The sequence below is a fragment of the Pongo pygmaeus genome, chromosome 1, assembly GCF_028885625.2.
Source record: "Pongo pygmaeus isolate AG05252 chromosome 1, NHGRI_mPonPyg2-v2.0_pri, whole genome shotgun sequence".
Classification (NCBI taxonomy): Eukaryota; Metazoa; Chordata; class Mammalia; order Primates; family Hominidae; genus Pongo; species Pongo pygmaeus.
In genome coordinates, this window is record NC_072373.2 from 32,637,643 (window position 1) to 32,663,126 (window position 25,484).

Below are 25,484 nucleotides of genomic sequence, written 5' to 3' on the forward strand. Positions count from 1 at the left end.
GTTTCTTGTTGTTTCTGCCATTGATGGTCTACACTAAAGAAAGAAGATTCAGTTCTATAAACATCTACTGATTGCTCTGATTCAGCTACTTGAGACTCCACAGAATTTGGAGATTTGGTTTTGGGGACTGACAGCGAGGATTGAGTTAAAAAGGTCATTCTTTCCTTATATGTGGGGACCATGTGAGGTAAATATAAGAAACTAGGAGTAAAAAGGAATTTTATTTTCACCAACAACATTATAATATGCGACTGAATATAGCAAAGCTATTTTCTATATAGTATGTAGTTTGTGTGTAATTGATAATTCGGGGTATGATGTAGTCGCTTTGATAATTTAGCCATTTATTTAACCAAATGCTCTTTTTTACAATATACAATAGCTGAGTTTGGGGGGCTCTAAGATCTAGAGTCCTGGTCTAGGTGGAATGAAGGCAAATCATGACTTGAAATTCACAAATTAATTTTTGCTTTAAAGGCAAATCATGTAATTTGCTACCACTCTGGGAGGAATGACATTTAATATAAGACCATAATTCGGGAAATTACAGAACATCAAAAATTCACCAATTTGCTGCTTTGAAAAAAGTAAAGTCCGTTTTTATTTAAAATATCTTATTCAAAGAAAACAGTAGATGTGACAAAATCTTGAATTGCTTTGGAACCCATAAAATATCCGCTATGCAGCCCCTTTCTCTTTATTGTTCTTTGTAAATGTGTTCATGGAATACCCCAAATATATAAACATGAAAGCTATGCTCTCCTTCTTCCATAGTCTATCATAATCTGCCTCTTTTAAGAAGGCCTAGTTACATGTAGTAAATTTGATGTCCCTGTCATCATCTTGAAATATTTGTTGAATGAAGGGATGGATGCATTCCCCATCTGTGTAGTCAGTTCTCAATTATCCATTATAATGGAGTTGAAATAGAAAAGGAACGTTTGAGAGTGCAATCCACAAATTATTGAGAAAGTTCATGTGATTCATTGCTTTCAAAGTTTCCCACCAAATCTTTTACGCAACTAGATTAAAATGTGGCAAAAAAAAAAAAGTTCTTTCTCTTTTGCCTGGTTGTACTGACTTAGATACTAAGGAATAAAATTTGAAATTAGTGCTGAAATAAATATCTAAATAGACCCCGGAGGCTGAATGATCATCTCTGAATCATCACAGCAGTAGCTTAGGCCAAACTCATTGTTTCTTATATAGAGTTCCTAGGCAGATATTTTTTAACAGTTGCTGGTAAATCTGAACTAAGGGTACAGAAGGAAAGGTGCTCCCAAAAGGATGTTGAATGATAAAAGTTGACTGTCACCTTTGCAGTGCGATAGAGAGGGGAAAACACAATTTAAATGTTTTAGGAAATACTGAAAAGATACGGGACTCTAGAGTGAAAGTTCGAGATACCTCTGTTCTTTTGTAAAAGTTAATCCTGAGACAGCACTATATCATGTGAGTGTGTGTGTAAGGGGTGTGAGCCTGGGATTCCCCAGGGCTTACACCCCTTGGTGAAATGTATAGGCTGGGTCAAAGTCACATTCATTTTTGGTCTTATATTTCAGAATATTTGGAAGGAAGAAGGTTTCGGGTTTTTGTTTTTCCTCCATCTCTTTTAAAATGTCTGGCTGCTTCCCATTAAGTTACTTTTGAAAGCTCTTATGGTTTGGGAAGAAAAAAATGGCAGTAAAGTCAGCATGGTTTCTGACAAAAGGCCTGCGAGCAGCAATGGCAGGATAACCAAATGCCACATGAAGTTGATAACACTGAGTGGAGTCACAGCTGAGCAGAACAAGCCCAGGAAGCCCAACTTTATGTTACATGCAAGATCACTGGTGGCTGATTTTATTCCTGCTCTGAAGAAAATGTAGACAATGCGTGCACACCCGGTCCTTCTTACGACTCCCCACCTCCTCCCTCCTGTTATATCTGAAGCCAGAGTTTCTGACACTCTGATACGAAGTCATAATACATAATCCTTAATACTTGCAAAGGGTCTTGGCTTTTCAGCTAAGAAATTATGTATGCTTTAAGTTTATTTGGACTATACCTATACACTTTGTTAAAGGGCTATATCACAGGAATGTAAGAATATATACACTTTTATGTATTTGCACAACTATTATAAAATATGCGGAAAGCCCAAATGCACCTCTGAGATTAACTTTTTTTAAATCAGAACATAGACTTAAGATAAAAGGAAACTATAAGCAGTAGCAGTATTAGTTTGTTGAACTCCTTTCCTGACATTTTCTTTCACTGTTTTTTAAAAGAAGGGTGGCAGTAATCATTAATATGGACTTTAAAAATACCCTTATCCTTTGATGGTTTTCTCTTGCCATGTCTCATAAATTCCAGCCTTCTTTGATAAGAAAAGTGTCTGACATTACAGACCAGGCAAAACTCTCTGAACATTAATTGAAAGCATCCAATTGAATTGTCACATCTTTGCAAAGAAGTAAGCATAGGCACTAGTGTGTAGTTTGAAACTTTCGATACAGGAATACAAGAAACATGTTTATGTATGCATACGAAGTTCTAATGATAGGTACTACTCTGTGTGTGTGTGTGTGTGTGTGTGTGTGTGTGTATCAATATATAGATGTATGGTCCTTTGCCTTTGGTTATCATTTGCCCATGTTAATTGGTAATGCTTATAGGTTATAAAGACAGCAAAGCCAAACATATTATTTCCATTAATAGAAGTGAGACATCATCCTCATCATCCTGGTGTAAACTTACTGGTGGTTCTGCATCTAACTTTCTTTTATTTTGATAACTTTTAATCTTGAGAGAGAGAAAAAAATTAGTGAGAAGGCAGCAAAAGATTTTTCTTGAAACAGTTCTGTTCTCATCACTGTACCAATTTTACTATTTAAATTCTCCCAACAGTCCAATGAAGTAGTTAATTTCTAAGCCCATTTTATAGAGGAAGAAACTGAAGTACAGTAAAGTTAACTAACTGGCCCAAGACCAGAGAGCTAATAAGAGGCATGGATGGGACCCAGCCACTGTTCCAGAATACATGTCCACTATACTCTACTGTTCTAAAATACCTTAGTATAGGAAGAAAGAAAGGTCTCAGACTCAAGTAATTAGTAATTACCATCATACTGAATCCATGCTGGGCTAAACAGTTGTTGATTTGACCAGTTTTCGTTCAAATGCCCAGAAGTTCTTTCTGAAGAGAATAGGACCTCTAGCAGTGTGTTCTGAACTGCTTTCCAGAGGTAAAGAGAGGTATGTTTCTCCTGTTTGCTTCAGGAAAGAAACATAAATAAAAGTAAAGAATTCTTTCCTGTCTGGCATGTTATCAACTTCACTAAAAAACTTTTATTTTTTTTCTTTAGAGGCAGCTGAGATGAATTGTTGCAGAGTGCCTACCTCTTCAATAAGAAATTCATTCTCTCCTGTCACATGCACCCGTAATTTCCATTGATAGAACCTTTCAGAAAATGGAAATGAAATGTATCTGAAGTTTCTTATACAGCGAGAAAGCCGAGAAAAGCGGGCTCTGCTCTCTTGCTATTGAAGCAAAGGGCAAATTATACATTTTTTTTTTTTACTGGATTTTTTACAAAAATACTTAACTCTTTTACATCTCAGTTTCCCCATCTGTTAAATGGGAATCATAGCCCTTCCAAGTGCCTGAATATTCTAGGTTTAAAAGGCCAAGTGAGCTTAGAATGAAAACATCTATTTTCTTTCAGTGCTGTGGCTAAGGATGCCTTGAAGTAACCAAGCCACAGAGCAAGGATGATGGCCTTTATCATGTAGAGAGTGGACGACCAGATGGCAGAGCCCATTCTACATAATGACTCTCACTCTGGTGGTTTGTAATTTATGAAGTAGCCTTCTAATCAAAGGCGCTGTTGGCTGCCAGAGAGCTCAGCCACAGCATGGAAATAGCTTCTTCCAAAAAGAAAAAATATATATATCAGCTGAATATTCTTCCATCTAATATCATAAACAGTCTAAAACACAAGAAAGGTTATCACCAGTGATTCTGATTTTTATTTTGTAAACCTTGAGGAAAGAAGTGAAAGGACAGGTTATCTAGGGAGGCCTTTTCCCTTGACTTTATCAGGGAAGAAACAGGAACTATTCTAGCCATCTTGTGTCTTTTGGGTCTACTCGTGGCTCCCAGGCCGTGATGCCTAAGCAGGGAGGAAAAAAAGGGAAAAGAATAAAGGGAGTGGAGGGGCAGGCAGTGAAAGGGCAGATGAAAGGGACAGGAGAGAAATGATGAAAGGGGTTTGCACAGCTGGGCTGAGGCAAAATACCCCCCACCAAATGTCAGTGGTTGCTGAGAGACATCAAAAAGGCATTGGAGGAATTTCTCTAATTTCCATAACCAAAGTTAAAATAAATCAGAAGTATGATGAATATGGTAATAATTCTGCAACCTCTTCTCACAGTCCCTAAGATTTTGTCCCTTCATCTCTTTTGCTGTGACTAGCATTTCTATTGTTCATGATCCCAGTTCTTTCTCTAATATGACAACAGCCTCACTAATCTAGCTATAGCTGAAGTCATAGTTTCCAAAGAACTTCACTTGATTTAGAGACATACACTGCCCCATTTTCTCTTAAGCGTGTAAGGAGACTAAGAATAACCCATCCACTACTTGGTGTTGGGTACATTTTCAATCTGGCATGCCAAAATTCCCAACTCCAGGGTGAGAAATAAATCTGTTTCTTTGAATAGCAATGAGAAAGATGGGTAAGCATTTTAAAAGGGTAGATGATGAGAGCGGGTAGCAGTGCTAAATGGAATTTTATGTTCTTATGAACCATTCAGTATAAAATGATAGAGTGTTTTCTGATTAGGTGATTTTAGCTTTTATGGTGAGAAAATGGTTAAACACAGAGCGCTCTCCTAAGGTATTTCTTATGAAGGCTTTTCTTCTTTACTGAAAGCACATCAGGGAAATGGATGATGCATCTCATTTGATTCAAGTGAAACAGTTTAAATTGTTATGGCTTTGAGTTTTTTTTTAAAAAAGGTAAATATCTCTCTTTAGTAAAGAACTGTATCACAGTATGTTCTTCTTCAGGTGGTGGCCTGGTGCCTATCAATGTATTAATTTGTGACATTTGATAAATACATGCCACTGGACAGTAGGTTGTCAGGATATATATTTATAAAGGGTCCTAGCCTATAGAGTTTTCATTTTTAAGCCAAGATGCTAGCAAGTAGCATCATCTCTGAATGAATTGTATTTCAATAGGGTTAGGAAGAAGAGCAGTAAGGTATGAAGAAATGCTTTAAGAATAGCCGTTCATAATCAGAAAAGCCAGGAGATATTTTTTTAAAAGACCACAAACTATTAACTGAAGAACAGCTTTTTAATGCAGAGCTTTGAAAACTGGACATAGAATATCAACTAATATAGAAAGAACAGAGGTAGCTTTCTTAGGAGAGAGAAAGTCTATCACAAATGGAATGTGGTACTGAGAGGTTGGCTAGCTGGAAGGCAAGCCACAAGTAGAAGAGCGATTTTGTTCTCTCCGAGGCGATGTCTGCCAGATTAGAAGCATCAGTGCCCTCTATTGTTCACAGGAGAACTGCAGAATTGCCTGAGAACACAGGCCAGACATTTTTTGCCTTGTAAACAGACTTCTCTACAAACTGCAATGGATGATAATCAATAAAGCTGAAGGAAGGGAAGGAGGGAGGGAGGAAGGAAGGAAGGAAGGAAGGAAGGAAGGATGGTTGGTTGATTCATTTGTGGTCCTCTTTGTATTGTTTGAGCACTATTGTCCAAATGTTTAAAACATGAAATCTTTAAAATGTTTTTCCTAGACTAGCTGTTTGAGTTTATTAACATAAGACATATTCGTCAGAAAAAAAGTGCAATTTACATTTAGTGATAGATGGGGACAAAGTTTATGATGCAAAAATTCTTCTGTTAACTTCATTATACTTCTTTTTTGTTTGTTTTGATAAACCTCTATTTGCCAATTAGCATTTGACTAACTTAGGTAGAAAAATGCTGATATTAATATCTAGTTTTCTCCTTTGTGTAATTATATTTCCCAGTAATGATTTCGATCTGTCATCGTCATGGAAAATATGGGGACTGGAAACTTTTTTAAAGCTAAAATAATATTAAAAATAGCATTGCTCAGCTATGTGTTTTACCAAATTAAAGATTACTGCAGGAATGACAACTTCATTCAAGCAAATCATTTGGAATTACATTAAACAGCTGCTGTTAAACAGCTGACGACAAAGGAGACCATTTTGATCTCCACAGCAAAGGGAATCTAGCAGGGCGCTGCCTGCATGGGGTTATGAAGAACATTGTGCTCCTGTGGACCCACACACAGCGTACTCCCCATCGCGCTTGTTGCCAAACACTGGGATCTCTAATCACTTTGTATTCAGTCAGAGATCCAGGAAGTCCAAATCCAGCCAGACAAATGCAGAACAGCTTAGCAGAAGCAGCTTTAACAGGTGCCGTCGGTATGGTCTTAGGGAACCTGAGAGACAAGACAAACCATGGGGAGCATTGGTCATCGGTGTCAGTTTGCCCAGCACACTGGATGGCACCAGTCACTGAACAGCAATTTGCCACAGAGACCAGTTAATTGATCCTTAAGTGATGGCATAACAGTGCAAAAAAAAAAACAAAAACATATTTAGACACCTTAGCTGTGCAAGTTCCCGGCAAACAGGCTGCTGCTGGATCCCTTGCCTGCTCTCCCTGCTCCTTATAGTGCTAGAAAGAGAATGGACTGGAATAAAGAGCATGTAGCCATGACAAATTAAAAGGGATGGATGAGAGATTTGATTTAAGCAGGTATTGTCTTTCTACGTCGACTGTAGGCAACTGAAGATTGCCACCCCATAAGCATAGACACAGATGGCTGGGCCCCTCCCCGGCTCTGTCCCTGTCTATAAGGGTATGTGGTGCCCCCCAGGAGACTACACTCACATACCATGTTTTGAGATTATTTCTAGTTTGAGAGGACCACTGCACTCAGATGTAGACTTGCTTTCTGTGTGTCGTCTGCCTCAATAACAGCACTTGATGTAAGTGAGTTTGAAAAAGTTGGCTGGCCTGACAACATCCTTCCAGATTCTGTCACTTTATAAACACAGGGATGACTTATATTCCCCACAAAAAAATCAGAATTTGTGTATTGGCAAAATGTTCATGAACTTACTTGTGTAACTTGAGCAAGCACAAGAGAAAAAAGAGGTTTCTGTGTGTTCAGATACAGCAAGTTGCAGAAGAAATTTGAAAAATCTGCATTAAGGTGGACAACAGCCTGTATAAATAGTTCTATTAATATTTAGACTCTTGGCTTGGTACTGATAGTAAAAGAGAGAGAGAGAGAAAGCATGGCCACATTTTAAATTATTTGGAATTACTGGCAAAGTGTTCGCTTCTGCAGTTGGGAAAACATTTGACTTTCTGGTATGTTTTTCTTTTTCTGCTACTACTGCATTAAAAAAATGGGGTCCCAGACAGAGTAGAGTAGCTAGGCATTCTGGTGCCACAAAATGTCCATTTCTGTCCTGTCTGGGTAGCATGATTAACTAGTGTGATACTTGTAACCTGTTCTGAGCAAGCGTTGATCTAGGATGTACATTGACAAGTGAATTGAGAGTCCACTGCTTATGAGGGATTCCAGCTTTACCCTCTGCTTCCAAAGACTCTTATTTTCTAAACTTTATTTGTAAATCAATAATTACATCCCAACATAGTCCTATCTGAACGCCCTACATTTTAAGAGTAATAACTATTTCAATAGTATCTTTTATTAAAGTTCATGTTACCGACATCATAGAATTAATCTTTATACAGTCACCTTTCTAGTTCATTTGCAAGAAACTAAAGCAAAATGGAGTTGATAGAATAAGCAACATTATATGCAAAATGAGGGAGGAAACCTACTGGATTTTATTAATTATATCTTAGCCTCCTGAGCACTGTTGTTTTTTGAATTGTGCCACATACCGTTTTCATAGATTAATAATATTTTAAGGTTTGAATAGAAATTAGTCCTTTTTTCTCACAGTAAAGTCGGTAGGCTGAGGCCTAAAATGATTGAATGATTCGCTCAAAGCCCACAAATTGCTCACAGCAGAACCAGAATTATACCAGTAAGTATTTTGGTATTAAGTGTTTATGGATTATTTGACAAAAATCATCATAACTATTTTGGAAGGAAATGCAATCATTGTGAGCCGTGTACCCAGTTGCCCTACCTTCCTGTGTCTGGGATATCCAGAGAAATCAGAGAGAAGCTGTGTTGCTGGGCGTAGGGGTAGGGGAGAGGGCTTTCACCCTATCTATCATTATATCCTTGTGATGCTATAAAGGACCTGTGCAAAGGAACAGAGCCGTATGAATGATATTGCAAGGACCCAGCACGTGAGACAAAGAGGTATATGAACACCGACATTATTCCCATCACATGGTATTGCCACAGAGTGAGGCAGAAGAATAAACACAGGGCTAGGACAGAAAGAAGCCTGGTGGGATGGGGGTAATTACTCTTAAGTTTGTCTCTGCCACTTATGGGTTGATATAATCCCAGGCAATTTAAATGACATCTCAGAATGCTTGTTTCATAATCAATAAAACTGGAAAACTAACATCGTTTATCTCACAAATAGGTAAAATCAGATTAGGGGTGTGCAAGCATTTTTGGAAGCTTTAAAGTGAGTTGTTTGTGCTAGAAATTAATAAAATAAACAAGTCTACAAAATACAAATTCTATGAAGCCTGTTTTATGAGTTCTTTGATGAGGTTTCCTTTGCTAAGTCATACTGATAATTACTGATAATAATCTAAGGTCTTTTGAATATGTTGAAGGAAAAAAATTAAGTTAAATAAGGCCATTTTAAGGAAAATAGTTACAATTTCTTGCAGACAGGTATAGCATAAAACAAAGCAAAGTAGTGTGTGTGCATGGGTTTACATGCTTCATTTATTTGATGAGCAGACAGTTTTTGGAAAAAGGGACCAGTCTTTGTTTATTTAGCATTTGACAGCTCTGTAAGATCTTTAAGTTAGGAGATGAAGATTCAGTGCATATGTTTATTATTTCATCAAACATTTACCAGTTATATCTATTTAAACAGGTCACTAATCAGCTATAGGATCTAAATAAATGGTATGACGTTCCAAGTGATACCTTTAAAGATGAATACATCTGCCTACGTTTTCAAATTTGACACCATCATTCTATCATTAGGCAAGCAAAAATACTATGAACATTAAGAACTTTAAGCAAAGAATTCTTTTAAAAGTTAGCTTTGGTAACTTCTGTTATTTACAGTTATGTGGATGCCATACTATTTGGGATATAAAACACTGTATATATTAAATTAATATTTTGCCAATGAGGGCATTTTGCCTGTAAATATGAATATTTTATTAGTTTGGTATCATTTTTCTTTTCATCAGCCTAGCTTGGGCCTCCTCTATTATACATTGCTTCCATCTAGGAAAAGCATGTGTTGCAGCAGAAAGAGCTCAGACCCTGGCAGCCGATAGTCCTGGGGTCATATCCTGGTCCTGTCAATTACTAGCCAGGTTTTCTTGGATAAGTTAATGTTTGAGCTTCATTTCCTTCTTTTTATTTCTTCATAAAATCAGAATCATTATCACCATAATATCTACTTTTTACATTATTAAGATTGTTAGATAATTGCACAATAAAAGAAGGCTGTTACTATTTTTACATCATTGAACTTTTTTGAGGTTGAGCAAAATACTACAGTAAAGCTCTCAGAACAATGCTTAAGACATAGTAGGTGTTCAACAAATATTTTTCATTTCTCTTTGACACAAACTCTATATTAAAGCCTATATGAAACGCTGTATTAAATAATAACACCATATTACATTTGTATACTTTTTTACAATTTACAGAGTGAGTTTGATACATAGATAATTGCCTTCTACTTGAAGACTGAAATATAAATATACATCACCATAATACAATTTAAGGATAATAGCCATTCTTTATTGAGTGTGTCTTTTACAGATGACTAAACTAAATGCAGAGAGGTTAAGTAACTTTCTCAAGGACAAACTCCTAGTAATACACAGAGCTGACATGGAAACTTACCCAACCTCCTAACCAATTGGCTAACCAGCCTGCACTGAATACATGCATTGAGAGACCGGACAAAGGGAAAGGAGAGGGCAGGGGGAACCTCAGCCTTCAACTCAAGAGGGCAAAAACTCCTATGCATAGCACAGTGTCTGCAATAGAGAAAAATATTACTTAAGTGAATGAAAGAAGCAAAAACATAATGGGCATGGTGGTTCATGCCTGTAATCCCAGCAACTTGGGTGACCAAGGCAGGAAGATCGCTTGAGGCCGGGAGTTGGAGATCAGCCTGGGCAACATAGCAAGACCCTGTCTTTGGGAAAAAATGATGGGAAACAAACGAACAAACAAACAAACAAACCACACAGGCGTGCATGATGGTGTGTGCCTGTTGTCCCAACTACTTAGGAGGCTGGAGGTGAGAGGATCGCTGGAGCCCAGGAGTTTGAGGCTGCAGTGTGTCATGATTGTGCCACTGTACTCCAGCCTGGGTGACAGAGTGAGACTCGACTTAAAAAAAAAAAAAAAGGAGGAAAGAAAAGCAAAATGTGAAAGAATATAGCAAAATCCAGGGAGTATTGTCTTCAATAGGCACACCTCTAACTGACATCCCATTATAAAAGAAAAATTGAGACCCTGGGCTGAGTTCTCTCATGGCTCAGCCAGCAATTTCTTGAGGAACTTTAGACTCTGTTTTCTACTCTAGCAAAATAGTTTGCAAACTTTGGTAAATAGAGGAGAAACATACACATTTGCTAATATGGAACCAAAGTTAAACCTTGATCGGAGAACTACAGAAAAATGTATATGCCTACCCTCACCTGGAGAGCTAAATGAACGGGTACTTGAGAAAACCTAGTCAAACGACATCATGAAGGCTGATGTAGCTTCGATGGCAGTAGGCCAGCAATATTGCTAGAAGAACAGATGGAAGATGGGACACATTTGTAGCCAAAAAGAGACTACTCATAGGTAACACAGCATGTATTGCCAGGAATAAAGATGATGAGATGTAGAAATAACCTCTATAAGTCCTATGTGTGTGCATTTCTTAAAATCAGATTATTTTTAATTGTTGGACAAATTTTGAAAGTTTTTGCCTGAAATCTGTGTGTTTTTGGCATTGTTGGACCTTTGCTTTTAGGAGTGTGTGCAGAGGTGTGTGTACGTGCATGTCTGTGTGCACATATTCAAGTGTGTGGTACTAGACTCAGATGAGATGGAGTTGATTAAAACATCAAATGAGTTACCCTATGAATGTTGTACAGTTGATGTTTACTTCCCAAGGCAAGAATATGGGCTTGGATTTCTCCTGTGTGTAAGTATTTTATTTAGCGCCTAGTGCAGTGCTAACAACAATGTAATAAATGCTTGCCAAATATAGTATAAATAAATAAATTGATTTAACACCCAGAAGTTTCATGCTCTTTATTTTATTGCCATTTGTTCAGAGGCACAGAGGAAGAGACTCTAACGGACAATGCATTTCTTACTCTCATGGTTCCTTATCCACCCAAGATTGATCTCTATGGATTTGTTCTCTTAAAGCACTTAACCCTTTAAAACCCTCCTAGCAAAACTTTCTGCTCATCACTTAGATAAAAGGAGGAATACAGCAGATAAATGAACAGAATCACACTCCATGTGGCACCATGTCCAGAGGAATCACAAGTAAAATCTGGTACTTAATGGCAGTCAATATAGTGATTAAGACCAAAAGTTTCCATGAGCAGGATTCGAATTGTTTCTGCAAGTTACCTACTATGGAAGTTATAGTAAGTTACTAAGTCTTAGCTTCCTAATCAGTAAAATTAGAATGTTATTGAGATGATTGTGAGGTTCAGATGAACTAAATGATGTAAAATTTTGAGCACAGTCCTAGCACATCATAAACCTGTGATACTTAGCAACACTGACCATCATGTCAATGACTGTGATCACAACGACAGTGACAGTGATGATGATGAGTGTTACCCATGAATGGTGATGATGATGATGATGACAACAGTGAAGATGATGGCAATGGTGAGAGCACTTAGTGGCTAACAGCTTGCTAGAAAAACTCTCTAAAGGAATCGTGGCGCAATCTGTTTTCTAATTTATGTTTCTGGGTCTAAGACTGCCTTCAAAACATGCTATTAGTTTTTGGAAAATTTAAACCAGATCTCTAAGTTAAATTACTCTGAAGAGGAACACTTTTATATTTTTTAATATAAGGGACTTTCTGAATTCTATGCCATAGCCAGAACAATGATTTCACACTGAGATATTTATTCCAGGGTTCCCTCCATGATCCTAAGAGTCACTTTAAGGAGGGTGTATTGTTTTATTTCAGCTGCATTGGCACAGTGTCCCACCATTAATAGCAAATGAATAGACTGTGCCTGTTTTGTAACTTTCATTCTCTACCCAATGGCTTTTCTCATGCTTAGCAAATAAATAAACTTCCATTGTATGCTATTGTTGAAAAGTCATATTGTCTTAGATTTTAAAGCACACGTTTTATACAGAGGACCTGTAGTACAGCTAGCAGCCTCATTCCATTGGTTTCTAATGACTATCATGGTGAGACACAGTGACTTTGACAGAAGGAGGAATTCACTCCATTAAGCAAATATACTGGAGGCTCCATACTTTGTTGGAGTTAATAATTTCATCTTTAACAACTGAAGCAAATTTGAAAGATGCTGCACCTCTCATTCAATGCTGTACTCATTTTGCCTTGATCAGGGAAGGTTGAATGCTCCTATTTTGATGTAAAATCTCCCTAAACTGTTAAGTTTGAGGGTTTTTTTAAATTGTCTGGGAGAGTCCAACACCAGAGGGCGATGTGAATTCAACATTTTTACTTGTTTTCTTGTACAGTTTACTTTTGGTGTGTAAACAAAATAAGCATATTTTGTGTTCATAATGATTCGTTTTCTTAAGATTTTTTCTTCAGTAACTGCAATTTTACTTACCCTGTTCCTCTCCCCACTTTTGCATTTTAACAAGGAATGGAAGGATTAAGAAATCATTCATTCATTTAGCTGTCATTTATTGAGTATCTAGTATATGCAAGGTACTATATGAAAGGGTTGGATAGAGTTAGGACAGAAATGGATAAAGACTCATTAAAGAAATATTTACTAGTCACCTGTTGCATACAAAGCACTCTACTAGGTACTACTGGGAATATAAAAATGAACCAGGTAGTTCTTGTCTTCAAGGAACTTACATTCTATTGGAGAAATATGATTCCCTTATTCTCTTTTATCTTAAAGATTGCTCACTTACCCCAATTTTTTCTTCCCCCAACAGTCTTTTAGAGACATAGCTCAGAAAATCTGCCTCTTTTGCTCCTTTCTCAAGTCAAATTGGCCATGCCCTTTTTTAAGGCTCTAACCTACTTTATAAAGACATATCACATGTATACAGAGCATTACAAATGGGTGTCCTTTAAATATAAGATGGTGGGAATAGCTGAGGCAAAAATCCTGGAAATAGGAATGCATTCGGTATGTTCAGGTTAAGTGAAGGCTGTGATACCCAGGCTCTTTGAAGCAGACCTGTGGGAAACTTGCCAGGAAAGAGGGTTTGGGTCACTTTATGAATAGACTTGAATTTTCAGGTTAAAAGAATCTTGACTTTGTTCTGTAACAGTGGAAAATGTGGGGTAAAAGTACTTGAAAATGGCATATAGAATGAATTAGAAAGAAGCAGAAAAACAGAGGGAGGGAGACCAATGAAACCACCAGTGAGGAAATTCAGGCAGATGGAATTTAACTTTGAGAATGTAGAGATGATTTAGAGTCAGAACCAACAGGACTTAAAAGTTGACAAGTGTATTCCAAGCATCCATGTACAAAAGTGTGGTATTTTTTGACATCAAGAGGGTTGCAGGAATTCATCTGTTTCATAATAGTAAGAATTCAAAGCTCAGAAAGCAATTGCCCAGCTAGGCTTGCATTCATTCATTTATTCATTAAACAGCCTGTTCAATAACATCCAGTCTATCAGGCCCTAAGCTGTGTTCTAAGCATTCAAGATGAGACAGGGTCTCTGCCTTCAAGGAGCTTGCAGTTTAATAAGAGAAGTAAAATCACGTACAGATATGAAAATGCTAAAGGATGGCAGGATAAGAGATGCCTCCAGAGAGGAGGTGATCTTTATGAGTTTCCATCTGGAAAAGAGGTATGTGTGTGTGTGTGTGTATGTGTAGGGGGGTATTTTGGGGTATGTGTAGGGGCACGGGGGAGTGTTAGAAAGGGGTTGTGGGGTTGGTGTTTTAGCCTGAGGGGTCCACACATGTAGTGACACAGGATTGTGAACAGGTATAAAGAAATAATTATAATATAAATTCTAAATATAAATTATATAATATAAATAATAAATATAAATATAATATAAATTACCCTGACCCCAAAGAGCTTTCAATCCTCTGTTTAGACAATGTTCTGTTTTTATATCCAATGCTATCCCATTATGTTGGACAGTCTTCCCATATGGGGACGGGGGCGTGAAAGAAGAGAGAAGGGGGACTGTGATAACTCAATGCCAATTATATTTGAGAACCAATTTCGTATATGACTTAAAAAAATTTATCTGAGAATTAACACTTTAAATTCTTCCCAATGAAATAGTTAAATTCAGAAGGTGAAAAGTGAAAGAATGTCAATATATATATATAATCCCATTTTGATAAATGTGACATGGTAAATTCAAAGCCACTCCAATAAATGTCAAGCTTAATACAGGGGCACCTCTGCCTGCAAATAATCTCTAGAAGTGAGGTAAACACTACAAATAAAAAAATGGAACACTTTAAGTTCTTTATAATTTTTTAGTTCCTCTGTCGGTGATATAGAAAGGTGTGTAGAAAGCATTATTTCTCCACAAGCATCTAAGGCAGGGTTACAATTTCTTTCTTTTTTTCTTTCTTTCTTCTTTTTTTTAATGTTAAGCACGTTCCTTTGCAGGGCTTAGAAATCTCTCTCGTCCAAAATTGAACAAAAAAGGCCTCCCCTTGTGCTTTTTTTGTCAGGCTGATGAAGCTGTATAGAAATGTAAATGCAATATAAGAGATGGTAGTGGGAAGCTTGTGTTTTGCTCTTCTCTTCTCTGGGGCTCCCTTGTAAAATTATTCTCTGATTTTGCTGTGTGTGTGTGTGCACCTCTTGTGTAAGGGCATTTAATTAGCTACAAGTTACAACAAAGACTTTTGAAAGGAAAATATATCTGTGGTGCAGATGCCTTTGTTTTCATTCTGTGAACAGCTAGGTTTTTAACTCCCTTATCAAGAGCTGCATGAACTGCCCAGACTAAATTGGGAACATCTCCACACTGTTTGACAAATAGATTTTTTGTAAACTGATTTAGCCTTTTCATTGTTTGCATTTCATTATATAGCAGACTTCATGTCACAAAATCGGTATTCATTCAAAATAGAGAATTTAGAGATAGGACAGTAGCCAGATAAAAAATATTGCACAGGTCGGGGCTATTAAGCATAGAATAATAGCAAGTCAGTGATCCAAGGGGCTGTTCTTCAGCAGCAAAGGGGCTAACATAGCCGAGGTCAGGAGTCAGACTCAGGACTGAAGATGTGTCTCTGGCCACATTTACAAGACAATCTGCAGGGAACAGAGTGAGGAATGAAGGAGTTTGGCAGGATAAACTGTAGGCAAGAGACATCTTTGCATCTCAAACTTCATTCTCCTGAGGGATCGGAGGTGGGAATTTTAACAGTTGAGATGTGTCTTGGTCTGTTTTGAAACATTTGCTCATCAGAGTTTGGGGTTCCATGGCACATATAGGAGAGCCATATTAGCAAAATAGATTTTGAGAAGGAGTTAGCAGTGAGCTGGGTTTTCATTTCTTCTAAATCTTTTAGCTTGGACCAGTGGGTCTCAAACTTGAACATGCATCAGAATCACCTGGAGGAGTTGATAAAGTACAGATTGCTGAATCCCATCCTCAGGGTTTCTCTGGGGTGGCAGGGGCGAGAATTTACACTAACAGTTCCTGGACAATACTGATGTTTTCCTTTGAGAACTACTGGTATAAACTCTACATACCAGTCATCAGAGGATCAAATGATTTGCATTTTTAGAGCACCTATCAGTTAAACCCACTGAGCAATGAGCATTGGCAGCTCTTCACCATTAACCTCAAATAGAAAGTCCAAAAGACCACAGCCGATAGTTTATGTGTAGGACTTGTCTTTGTTTTGTTTTTATTTAAAAAAATAGCTTATGTAGAGCTATGTTTATATCACATCTTATTCTGCCTGTTTCCTACAGCCAGCAAACCTTTTTTTTTTTCACTTTAATGAATCTTTGGAGATACCTTTTATGCACTTGTCTCTCAGTGTCGGGATTATTTATAAAGATAAACAGGATGCAGTTTTACTCTCAAGAGGCTTACAGTCGTGGGATAATCAGATAAATACGAAGAAAACATTAATAGCATTTTGTTAGTTGAGATGATAGAGGGATGCTGAGGTCTCTATCCTACTGGGAGCCTCCCCTGACCTCCGCTCCAAGGTAAACTAAGTATTAAGGATAAGTAGGGGCTGGTTGCAGTGGGACATACCTGTAATCCCAGTGCTTTGAGAGGCTAAGGTGGTAGATCACTTCAGTCCAGAAGTTTGAAGCTGCAGAAAGCTATGATTGCACCACGGCCCTCCAGTTTGGGTGACAGGCCTGGGTGACAGAGTGAGACCCTGTCTCATAAGTAAATAAATAACAAATAAAATTTTTAAAAAGGATAAGTAAGATTTTGCTAGGCAGAGAGAAGTGAAACATTGGCGTGTATTCAGGAATCTGCCAGTACTTTGAGAGTCCTAGAATTTTTTTTGTTTATAAGTGCAGGCTGCTTCATCTTTCTCAGCTCTGGCATTTATTTTACTGTCTCACCATTTCATACTTTTCCCCTACTTAATCTACTTTTTCCCCTTACTACATTCGGTTTGACTATTATTTTCTGTTAAATAAATAATCTACATTCATTGTAAATTATCTAAACAATACATAAGAATATAAGGAAGAAAATGAAAAGCAACTAAATTTTATTGCCTTATGATACCACAGATTTTGTTTAACCATTTCACATCTGTTTTTACTCTGAAGCATAGTATTTAGCATAGATTTTTATATTATACTCAGCTCTTCATTGATAAGCATTTTATGGTTCACTTTTTTCTCCTTAGATGCTTGGCAGTATAGGACTTATTTTAGTAAAGTTTCATAAACTGATGGATCCCTGGAAATTTGGTTTCTCAGCACTGTGTCACTACAAAAGCTGGAGTCCACCGATGGTCTTCACTTTACCCTAAGCCCCTTCCTCAGCAGTTAACTTCACCTTTTTCCTTCTTTTTAATGTTGGCTGCAGTTTGAAACCCCAGTAGATCTTATCCCAAAAATACCACTGTATGGACCCCACCCTCAGAGATTTTCACTGGGTGAGACCCAGGCAGCTGTATTTTTAAAAAGTCTCCAGGTGATTCCAATGTGGAGCCAAATTATCTCATCCTATGATCACTGCTGGGCTTTGGGGTATTAGCATGGCCAAAAAAAAAAAAAAAAAAAAAAAAAGTGATGTCTCCTCTGCAGAACTAGTGAAGGTCTGGAAGTCACTTGCATTTAGTGATTGGCATCTAACACAAGCCACTGATAGTTTTTGTGGGCTGTATGTAAGGACGAATATTTTCTTATACTTGCATCATTCACAGTGAGCTTGGATTTATGTTATCTTGTTTGTTTTCACAACAATCTTAGGGAGTAAGCAGATAAGTTTATTGTTTTTTTTTTTTTTAATCCCTTCTTGCTAGTTGTTGTTCTTAACAGATGATAAAACCAATAATTCAGGTACTTGCCCAAGGTCACACAGCCAACAGTCTGTACAGCCAGGATTAAGACAAGGCCATCTGATATCAAAGTTTATGCTTTTATATACACTTCCTTTACACACACTTCCTTTACACGGTTCAATAATGGTAAAATAATGATTCCAGGACCTGGGCTAAGTAATTTAGCAGTGGGTCTTAGTCTATACTTTGGCAGCGTATTGAATTCACCTGGGAGCCTTCAAAACTCTTGATGCCAAATATTTTAAATTAATTGGCTGGGGTGAGGCTTGAGGATTGGAATTTTTCAAAGGTTGAAACCAATGCTATATACAGACCATTTCATTTAATCCCCTTAGCAACAATATGAGATTGGAGTCATTACCATGTTAACAGTGAGGAAACTGAGACATACAAGACTTTAACCCACCAGCCCACCTGTCTACCAGCTAAAGAATAGCAGAAGCCAAGCTCAAAACAAGGGTGAACCACTGTCTGCAGCTCTTCTGGTCACCATATCTGTCTCCACCAATTTTAAGGCTTTTGCTTCAAACTTTGAAGCAGATGCAGCTGAGTGAACCATGAGACATATAGTAGCCAGAGAAAGAACTGAATTGAGAGTTTTTAAAAGTTCAAGGACCACATTCCTGTCTGTAAACTGAGCCGTAGCAGCCAGCATCACTTTATTTATTGATTTATTTGGTATTTCTTGTTGCAGGATTTGATTTTTAAGACTCAATATGTTGAAACATGAAGTTTAAAAAACGTAGGGGCTGGGGGTGGAGAATATATGAATAACAAAGCGAATTCTGAGCCATTTATTTTTAATAAAAGCTGTGTTCCTGAGGATGAAACTGTAGACTTTTAGAGCGAAACAGGTCTATAGAGATCCTATTCTCACATCTTGGCATGTCCCAGAATGACCTGGAGAGCTTGTTAAAACACAGACTGCTGGGATCTACCCCCGGAGTTTCTGACCCAGTAGGTCAGGGGTGGAGCCTAATCATTTGTGTTTTCAACCAGCTTCTACTTGATGGAGATTCTGCTGGTCTGGAATCCACACTTTGAAAACTACTGCACCGGTTCCCTCTTGTTCGCTGAAGCCCAGCAAATGCAGCAGCTAACACAAGGGTACAGATGACCAAAAACCATTCTTCCTCAACTGTTCTTTCTACCACATCTTGCTTCTCTGAGAAAGAGAGGGGAGCTTCAGAGATGGTATTTTTACACTGACCCTAAAATTCAGCGTGACGTCAACTTGAGGGGATAAATATCACAGTTAAAATAGTCCTTAACAGCCGGGCATGTTGGCTCACGCCTGTAATCCCAGCACTTTGGGAGGCCGAGGCGGGTGGATCACGAGGTCCGGAGATCGAGACCATCCTGGCTAACACGGTGAAACCCCGTATCTACTAAAAATACAAAAAATTAGCCGGGCGTGGTCGGCAGGCGGCTGTAGCCCCAGCTACTCGGGAGGCTGAGGCAGGAGAATGGCGTGAACCCGGGAGGCGGAGCTTGCAGTGAGTAGAGACAGCGCCACTGCACTGCAGCCTGGGCGATAGAGACTCTGTCTCAAAAAAAAAAAAAAAAAAAAAAAAAGTCCTTAACTCCTTAGAAGCACCATATTTTGGGTGGATCATAGGGTCTAGAAAGGTTACTCATTAATACTCTAGGAATGGGCACTTGGGAAACTCCCCTCCTGTTCTCATCTTTCTCAAGTGAAGGTGAGTATAGTGACCCAGGAAACAAAATATATGTGTGTGTGTGTGTATATATATATATACATACACACATATATATATATATTTTGAGATGGGGAGTATTGCTCTGTCGCCCAGGCTGGAGTGCAGTGGTGTGATCTCAGCTCCCTGCAACCTCTGCTTCCTAGGTTCAAGCAATTCTCTCCCTCAACCTCCCGAGTAGTTGGGATTACAGGGGCGCACCACCATGCCTGGCTAATTTTTGTATTTTTAGTAGAGACGGGGTTTCACCATCTTGGCCAGGCTGATCTTGAACTCCTGACCTCATGATCCACCCACCTTGGTCTCCCAAAGTGCTGGGATTATAGGCATGAGCCACCACTCCCAGCCTGAAATTTTTAAGTAAATTAATTAATTGAGACCAGTCAGGGTCACGTAAGTATGTAGATTTATTTATAAATGTAATGTTAAAGATTGAAAACTAGTGAATAATTGTTCTAGAGGTTCTCTCATGGGTGACAGAGGTGGAGGCAGGGCCAGGATTTGCCATTGCTGCACAACCCTGTCTTAAGAAAAAGATGGACCAGGTGATGTGGCTCACGCCTGTAATCCCAGCAATTTGGGAGGCTAAGGCTGGAGGATCCCTTGAGGCCAGAAGCTTGAAACCAGCCTGGGCAACAAAACAAGACCCTGTCTCTACAAACAATTTGTTTTTTTTTGTAATTAGCTGTGTATGGTGGCACACACCCGGTTACTCAGGAGGCTGAGGGAGAAGGATCACTTGAGCACAGGAGTTTGAGGGTGCAGTGAGCTATGATCTCATCACTGCACTCCAGCCGGGGTGACAGAGCCAGACCCTGTCTCAAAAACAGAAAACGATGAGGCTGGGCATGTTGGCTCATGCCTGTAATCCCAGCACTTTGGGAGGCGAGGCAGGCAGATCACCTGAGGTGAGGAGTTCGAGACCAGCCTGGCCAACATGGTGAAAACCCATCTCTGCTAAAAATACCAAAATTAGCTGGGTGTGGTGGCAGGCACCTGTAATCCCAGCTACTTGGGAGGCTGAGGCGGGAGAATCACTTGAACCCAGGAGGCGGAGGTTGTAGTAAGCTGAGATCACGCCACTGCACTCCAGCCTGGGCAACAGAGGAAGACTCCGTCTCAAAAAAAAAAAAAAAAAGAATATGGAAATATGTAGTAGCCAACTTTTTTAAAAATTTATTTACAGGATAGAGGGGGGAAATTCATAAGTCAAAATGTTTCATTTAATGAGTAGCTAATTTTGAAAGGGTAAATATATTAGCCCCATTAAAATACTGACAAAATTTCTTCAGAGAAACATTGAAACTCATTTTAAAAAAAATCAAGTTGTATGAGTGCGTTAGTCTGTTGCTGCATTGCTATAAAGAAAGACTTGAGACTGGGTAATTTATAAAGAAACACAGTTTATTTTGGCTCATGGTTCTGTAGACTGTACAAGAAGCGTAAGTGCCAACATCTGCTTCTGGTGAAGCTCCAGGAAGCTTACAATCATGGCGGAAGGTGAAGGGGCAGCGGCATATCACATGGTGGGAGAGGGAGCAAGAGAGAGGGGAGAGGTGCCACACATTTTTAAATTTTAAACACCCAGCTTTCTAGTGAACTACCAGAATGAGAACTCACTCACCACTGCCAGGACAGCACCAAGCCATTCCTGACAGATCTGCCCTCATGACCCAAACACCTCCCACTAGCCCACCTCCAACACTGAAGGTCACATTTCAATATGAGATATGGAGGAGACAAAATAGCCAAACCATATCAATGAGTGTGAACATTTTTGCCAAAATCAGGAATTTATTTGGCAGATATTTGTTGAGAGTCTAAAATGTCTAGATATCAGTGCTAGGCACAGTGCAGAGGATTAAAGGCTGTCAAGAAGTTTACTCAATGGAAGGCAGAGACACATAAGGACAATCTACCTTGACAATCTACCTTGACACAAACCAGTTAGACCAGTAAGAGCAAAGCATGATAGGACACAGAGGAGAGAGCCATTGATTCCCGCCTGGTGCCCCTTCAGGAAGGCTTCCTAAAGGGAACACTTGAGAGTGGGTTTTTTTCTTTTTTTTTGACAGAGTCTCGCTCTGTTGCTCTGTTGCTCTGTTGCCCAGGCTGGAGTGCAGTGGCGTGATCTCCACCAACCTCTGCCTCCCTGGTTCAGATGATTCTCCTGCCTCAACCTCCCAAGTAGCTGAGATTACAGGCAACCACCACCACACCTGGCTAATTTTGTATTTTTAGTAGAGATGGGGTTTTTCTATGTTTGTCAAGCTGGTCTCGAACTCCTGACTTCAGGTGATCCACCCCCCTCAGACTCCCAAAGTGCTGGGATTACAGGTGTGAGCCACTGCGCCCAGACTGGGAGTGTTTTATCTACCCTGTGGATTGTGTTGCTAAATGTTGTAGCTGACTAAATGAGAGCCAGAATTACAAGAAAAGGAACCCCCCCGCTTTTTTTGCAATGGTTTATTTATAAATATGTAACTTTCTCCTCCAATAAGAGCACATGAATTAAGTATGGTAAAAATAAACAAAATATTTACATTTACTTTCTTTATATCTCAAAATATTGATTAGGATTGAATAACTGAATAGGTTTAACTGCTCGATGATGGCAATGAAGTCAATGTTGGGGCAGAACGTGGGCAGTACTAGAAAGCTCTCACCACAAAAAGTGCCCTTTAAAGCTAATATTGTCTTATTTAAGCATCTTTGCTAATAGGGAAAGCAAAATGTGACCCTGTTTTCTCCCAAGATCTTCTCAGCAGTAACATACCCAGGCCCCAAAGCACCTGGTAGTGTGACAAAAAAAATGCCCTTATACTGCAGGCTAGCAAAATTATAGAGATGAAACAGAATAATTCCATAGGGAATCTTTGAAAAACTGTAAGCAAATATGGTAGTTTTAAAGTTGAATTATATTTTTTTGGATTGTTGTTGCTTCTGTCTTAATGAGGAATGATTTTGCTCCCCTTTAAGTCTCTTGGTTCCTTAGCTCAGATATCCTAGAATTTTACTGTGGTTGTATGGCTGGGAAACTTGGGAAAGAGAAAGCAGTCAATTTGGAGCTATACCTAACCAGAGTAAAATTCTTGATAGAAAAGGGAAATTATTGAGACCACAAGATTCCCCCTCCCTTTTTTTTTTAATTTTAGAGATGGGGTTCCACTATGTTTGCAGGCTGGAGTTCAGTGGCTATTCATAGACAGGTGTGATCATTGATCATTGATCATTGATCACTGATGCCTTGAACTGCTGGACTCCAGCAATCCTCCTCCCTCAGCCTCCGGAGTAGCTGGGACTACATGTGCACGCCACCATGCCCAGTGGTTTCCTTTTCGTATTGTACGTTTTCACTAGTAGGGCAGATCACCTGAGGTCAGGCGTTCGAGACCAGCCTGTCCAACATGGTGAAATCCCGTCTCTACTATAAATACAAAAATTAGCTGGGTGTGGTGGCGGGCGCCTGTAGTCTCAGCTACTCTGGAGGCTGAGGCAAGAGAATAGCTTGAATCCGGGAGGCAGAGTTTGCAGGGAGCTGAGATTGCACCACTGCACTCCAGCCTGGGTGACAGAGTAAGTCTCCATTAAAAAAAAAGAAAATCAATAAATCCAGATGTTAACTTTGCAGCATGAAAACTGAGTGCTGTTGGGCAATCAGCAAACTCTTTGAATCTCAGTGTCATCTATAAAATGGGGATGATAACATAATAATAATGAAGTTTCTACCTGCTACAGCGAGTTGTCATGAGGAACAAAAGGAGCACGTGTGAAATTGCCTTGTTAATGTTAAATTATAGCAAAAATATTGGATATTCCACTTCTTAATTAGAATTTTTAAATGTTCTAAACAGCTAACTTTTCTGCCCATATTTTAAACATATAAAAATTTAAAAAAATTTCTTTGTTAAATTTCACTTCTTTGTTTAACGTTCTAATTTATCAAAGGATGAATTAATCCATGTCTATTCTCACTAATGAAAATGGTCTTTGATTTATTTAGTTTCCTAATTCAACTGGTAACTGAACTCTTGCTTTTCGGTAACACTGTTTGATTGGATAAAACTTCGTGATCCAAATAGCTGTGCACTTAGTTACAAACTTAGTTACAATCCTGAGATAAGAGACCCAGGATTTCAATGTCCTGAGTACAGTCCTCATGCCCATCCCCCATCACCATTCCTGGTAATTTAATCTACCACGGAAATGGGAAAGGAATTCTTTGTCTCACTCTCTGTTTTTAAAATTGATACATAATAGTTGTACATATTTTGGGGGTACATATTGTATTTTGATACATGCATATGAATGTGTAATAATTGAACCAGGGAATCTCACTCTTTTTTGCATCCAAAATGTGGTTTTCTACAGATAACAGTTGGCTCTCTAGAATGTGATATGTTCTCATCGGGGCCTTGCTCTTGCAATGAAATCATCAAGCAAAACACACAGGTCTCGTTTTAAAAATTGCAAGGAGTAAAGAGAGGTAAACAGCGGCCTAAAAGTCAGACCTTTGTCTTTTTCTGCTGATTAATTCCCTTCTTCCTCTCCCCATAAGAGGAAAAATCCACCTTCCCACTGAAAGTATTCAGTGTTCACTGCTGCTCCAGTCAAACATCTCATAGAAATGGGAACTCTGTGACCATTCTCCATGGGATCCTTGTCAACATTTAACCAAAGAAATCTTTAGATAATGAAAAGTACTTAAAATCCTTAATATAGAAATTTTTATGTTGCATACGAGAACCATTTTTGAACACTTAAAAATATTTGGTTTCAGGACATATCTGGGATCATGATTTTTAAAAGCATTTGCTGTCAGATTAAATGAGAATATGTTTCCATGTTACCCTGGGAAGGGTCACAGTTTTAGGTACTGATATGGCAGCTTTGTTTGCTTTTGTTTTAATAATAATTGTTTTCATTATCCAATACTTAGTCAATATGAATATTTACAAAACATGGAAAATTAGAAAGTAGAGGAAGAAAGCAATCATTCTACATTGCTCCTTCTTAGCTATCAAAAGAATAAATGATGATGAAGTGCTGGTGCGCCTTAGTATAGCATGGAGCAAGCCTTGTCCTCAATCCTTTTTTACTCTTTTTATCTTTTTCTACCAACTTTCCGCCTCACCATTTACCTATTTTTTCCAATCATCTTATCTCTTAAATTTTTCCTGTATTACTCTAGTTACCTGGCTTGAATTATCTCATTAAATTTGGCAGCCTCCTTTAAAATGAATAATTAACTGAGTAATAGCATCGGTCATTAGTTCATTCATTCATTCACTCATCCAAGACATATTCATTGTGTTCCTATAACACTGACAGGAATATTTCTTGAGTTCCATTACTGGCCCTGGGCATACTGTCAGGCCCAGCCCAGCTCACAGATTACAGTCAGACAGAGTTTAGAGTAGGGAAAGGTGTGGCCATTTAACAAAACTGAATCCCTGAAGGAAATGATAGTTAAAATGTGCTTATAAAAGAACAATAATTAGCTGGGGAGAAGACAATTTATTTCTACCAGTACATTCCCAATTCTTTTTAAATATGTACTTTTTTTTTTTTTTTTTTTTTTTTTTTTTTACCTTTCTAAGCTTTTGGAGAAAGTAGAGGACCATTTGGTTTACACTTGGATATTTATCTCTTAGGTTCAGAATTCCCTTGGCTTTTACTGGACCCATGTCCTCAGAGAGGTCAGATCTCTGTCGGAGTTCTATGAGCTAGTATATTATCAACAATTGTGACACTAACATTGGTAGCTTGTTGCTAACGAAGCACTGGAAAGGGGAGAAATGTAATCTTTTCTAATAGGAGCTTTCCTACTACCTAGGTATGTAA

At 38.5% G+C, this 25,484-nt stretch overlaps 1 protein-coding gene across 10 annotated transcripts in view; it reads left to right on the forward strand.

Moving 5' to 3' along the window:
• Positions 1–25,484, forward strand: part of ESRRG (estrogen related receptor gamma) — a 592,692-nt gene that overhangs the window by 334,557 nt on the left and 232,651 nt on the right. Inside the window, exon 1 of one of the 10 annotated variants that reach the window (XM_063672137.1) lies at positions 14,029–14,246. The exons of the other annotated variants lie outside the window; for them this stretch is intronic. Within the exon in view, the coding sequence (XP_063528207.1) occupies positions 14,101–14,246 (146 nt within the window). The 5' untranslated portion in view covers positions 14,029–14,100. Of the gene's footprint in view, positions 1–14,028; positions 14,247–25,484 lie in introns of those variants that run through there. 10 annotated transcript variants of the gene reach the window in all.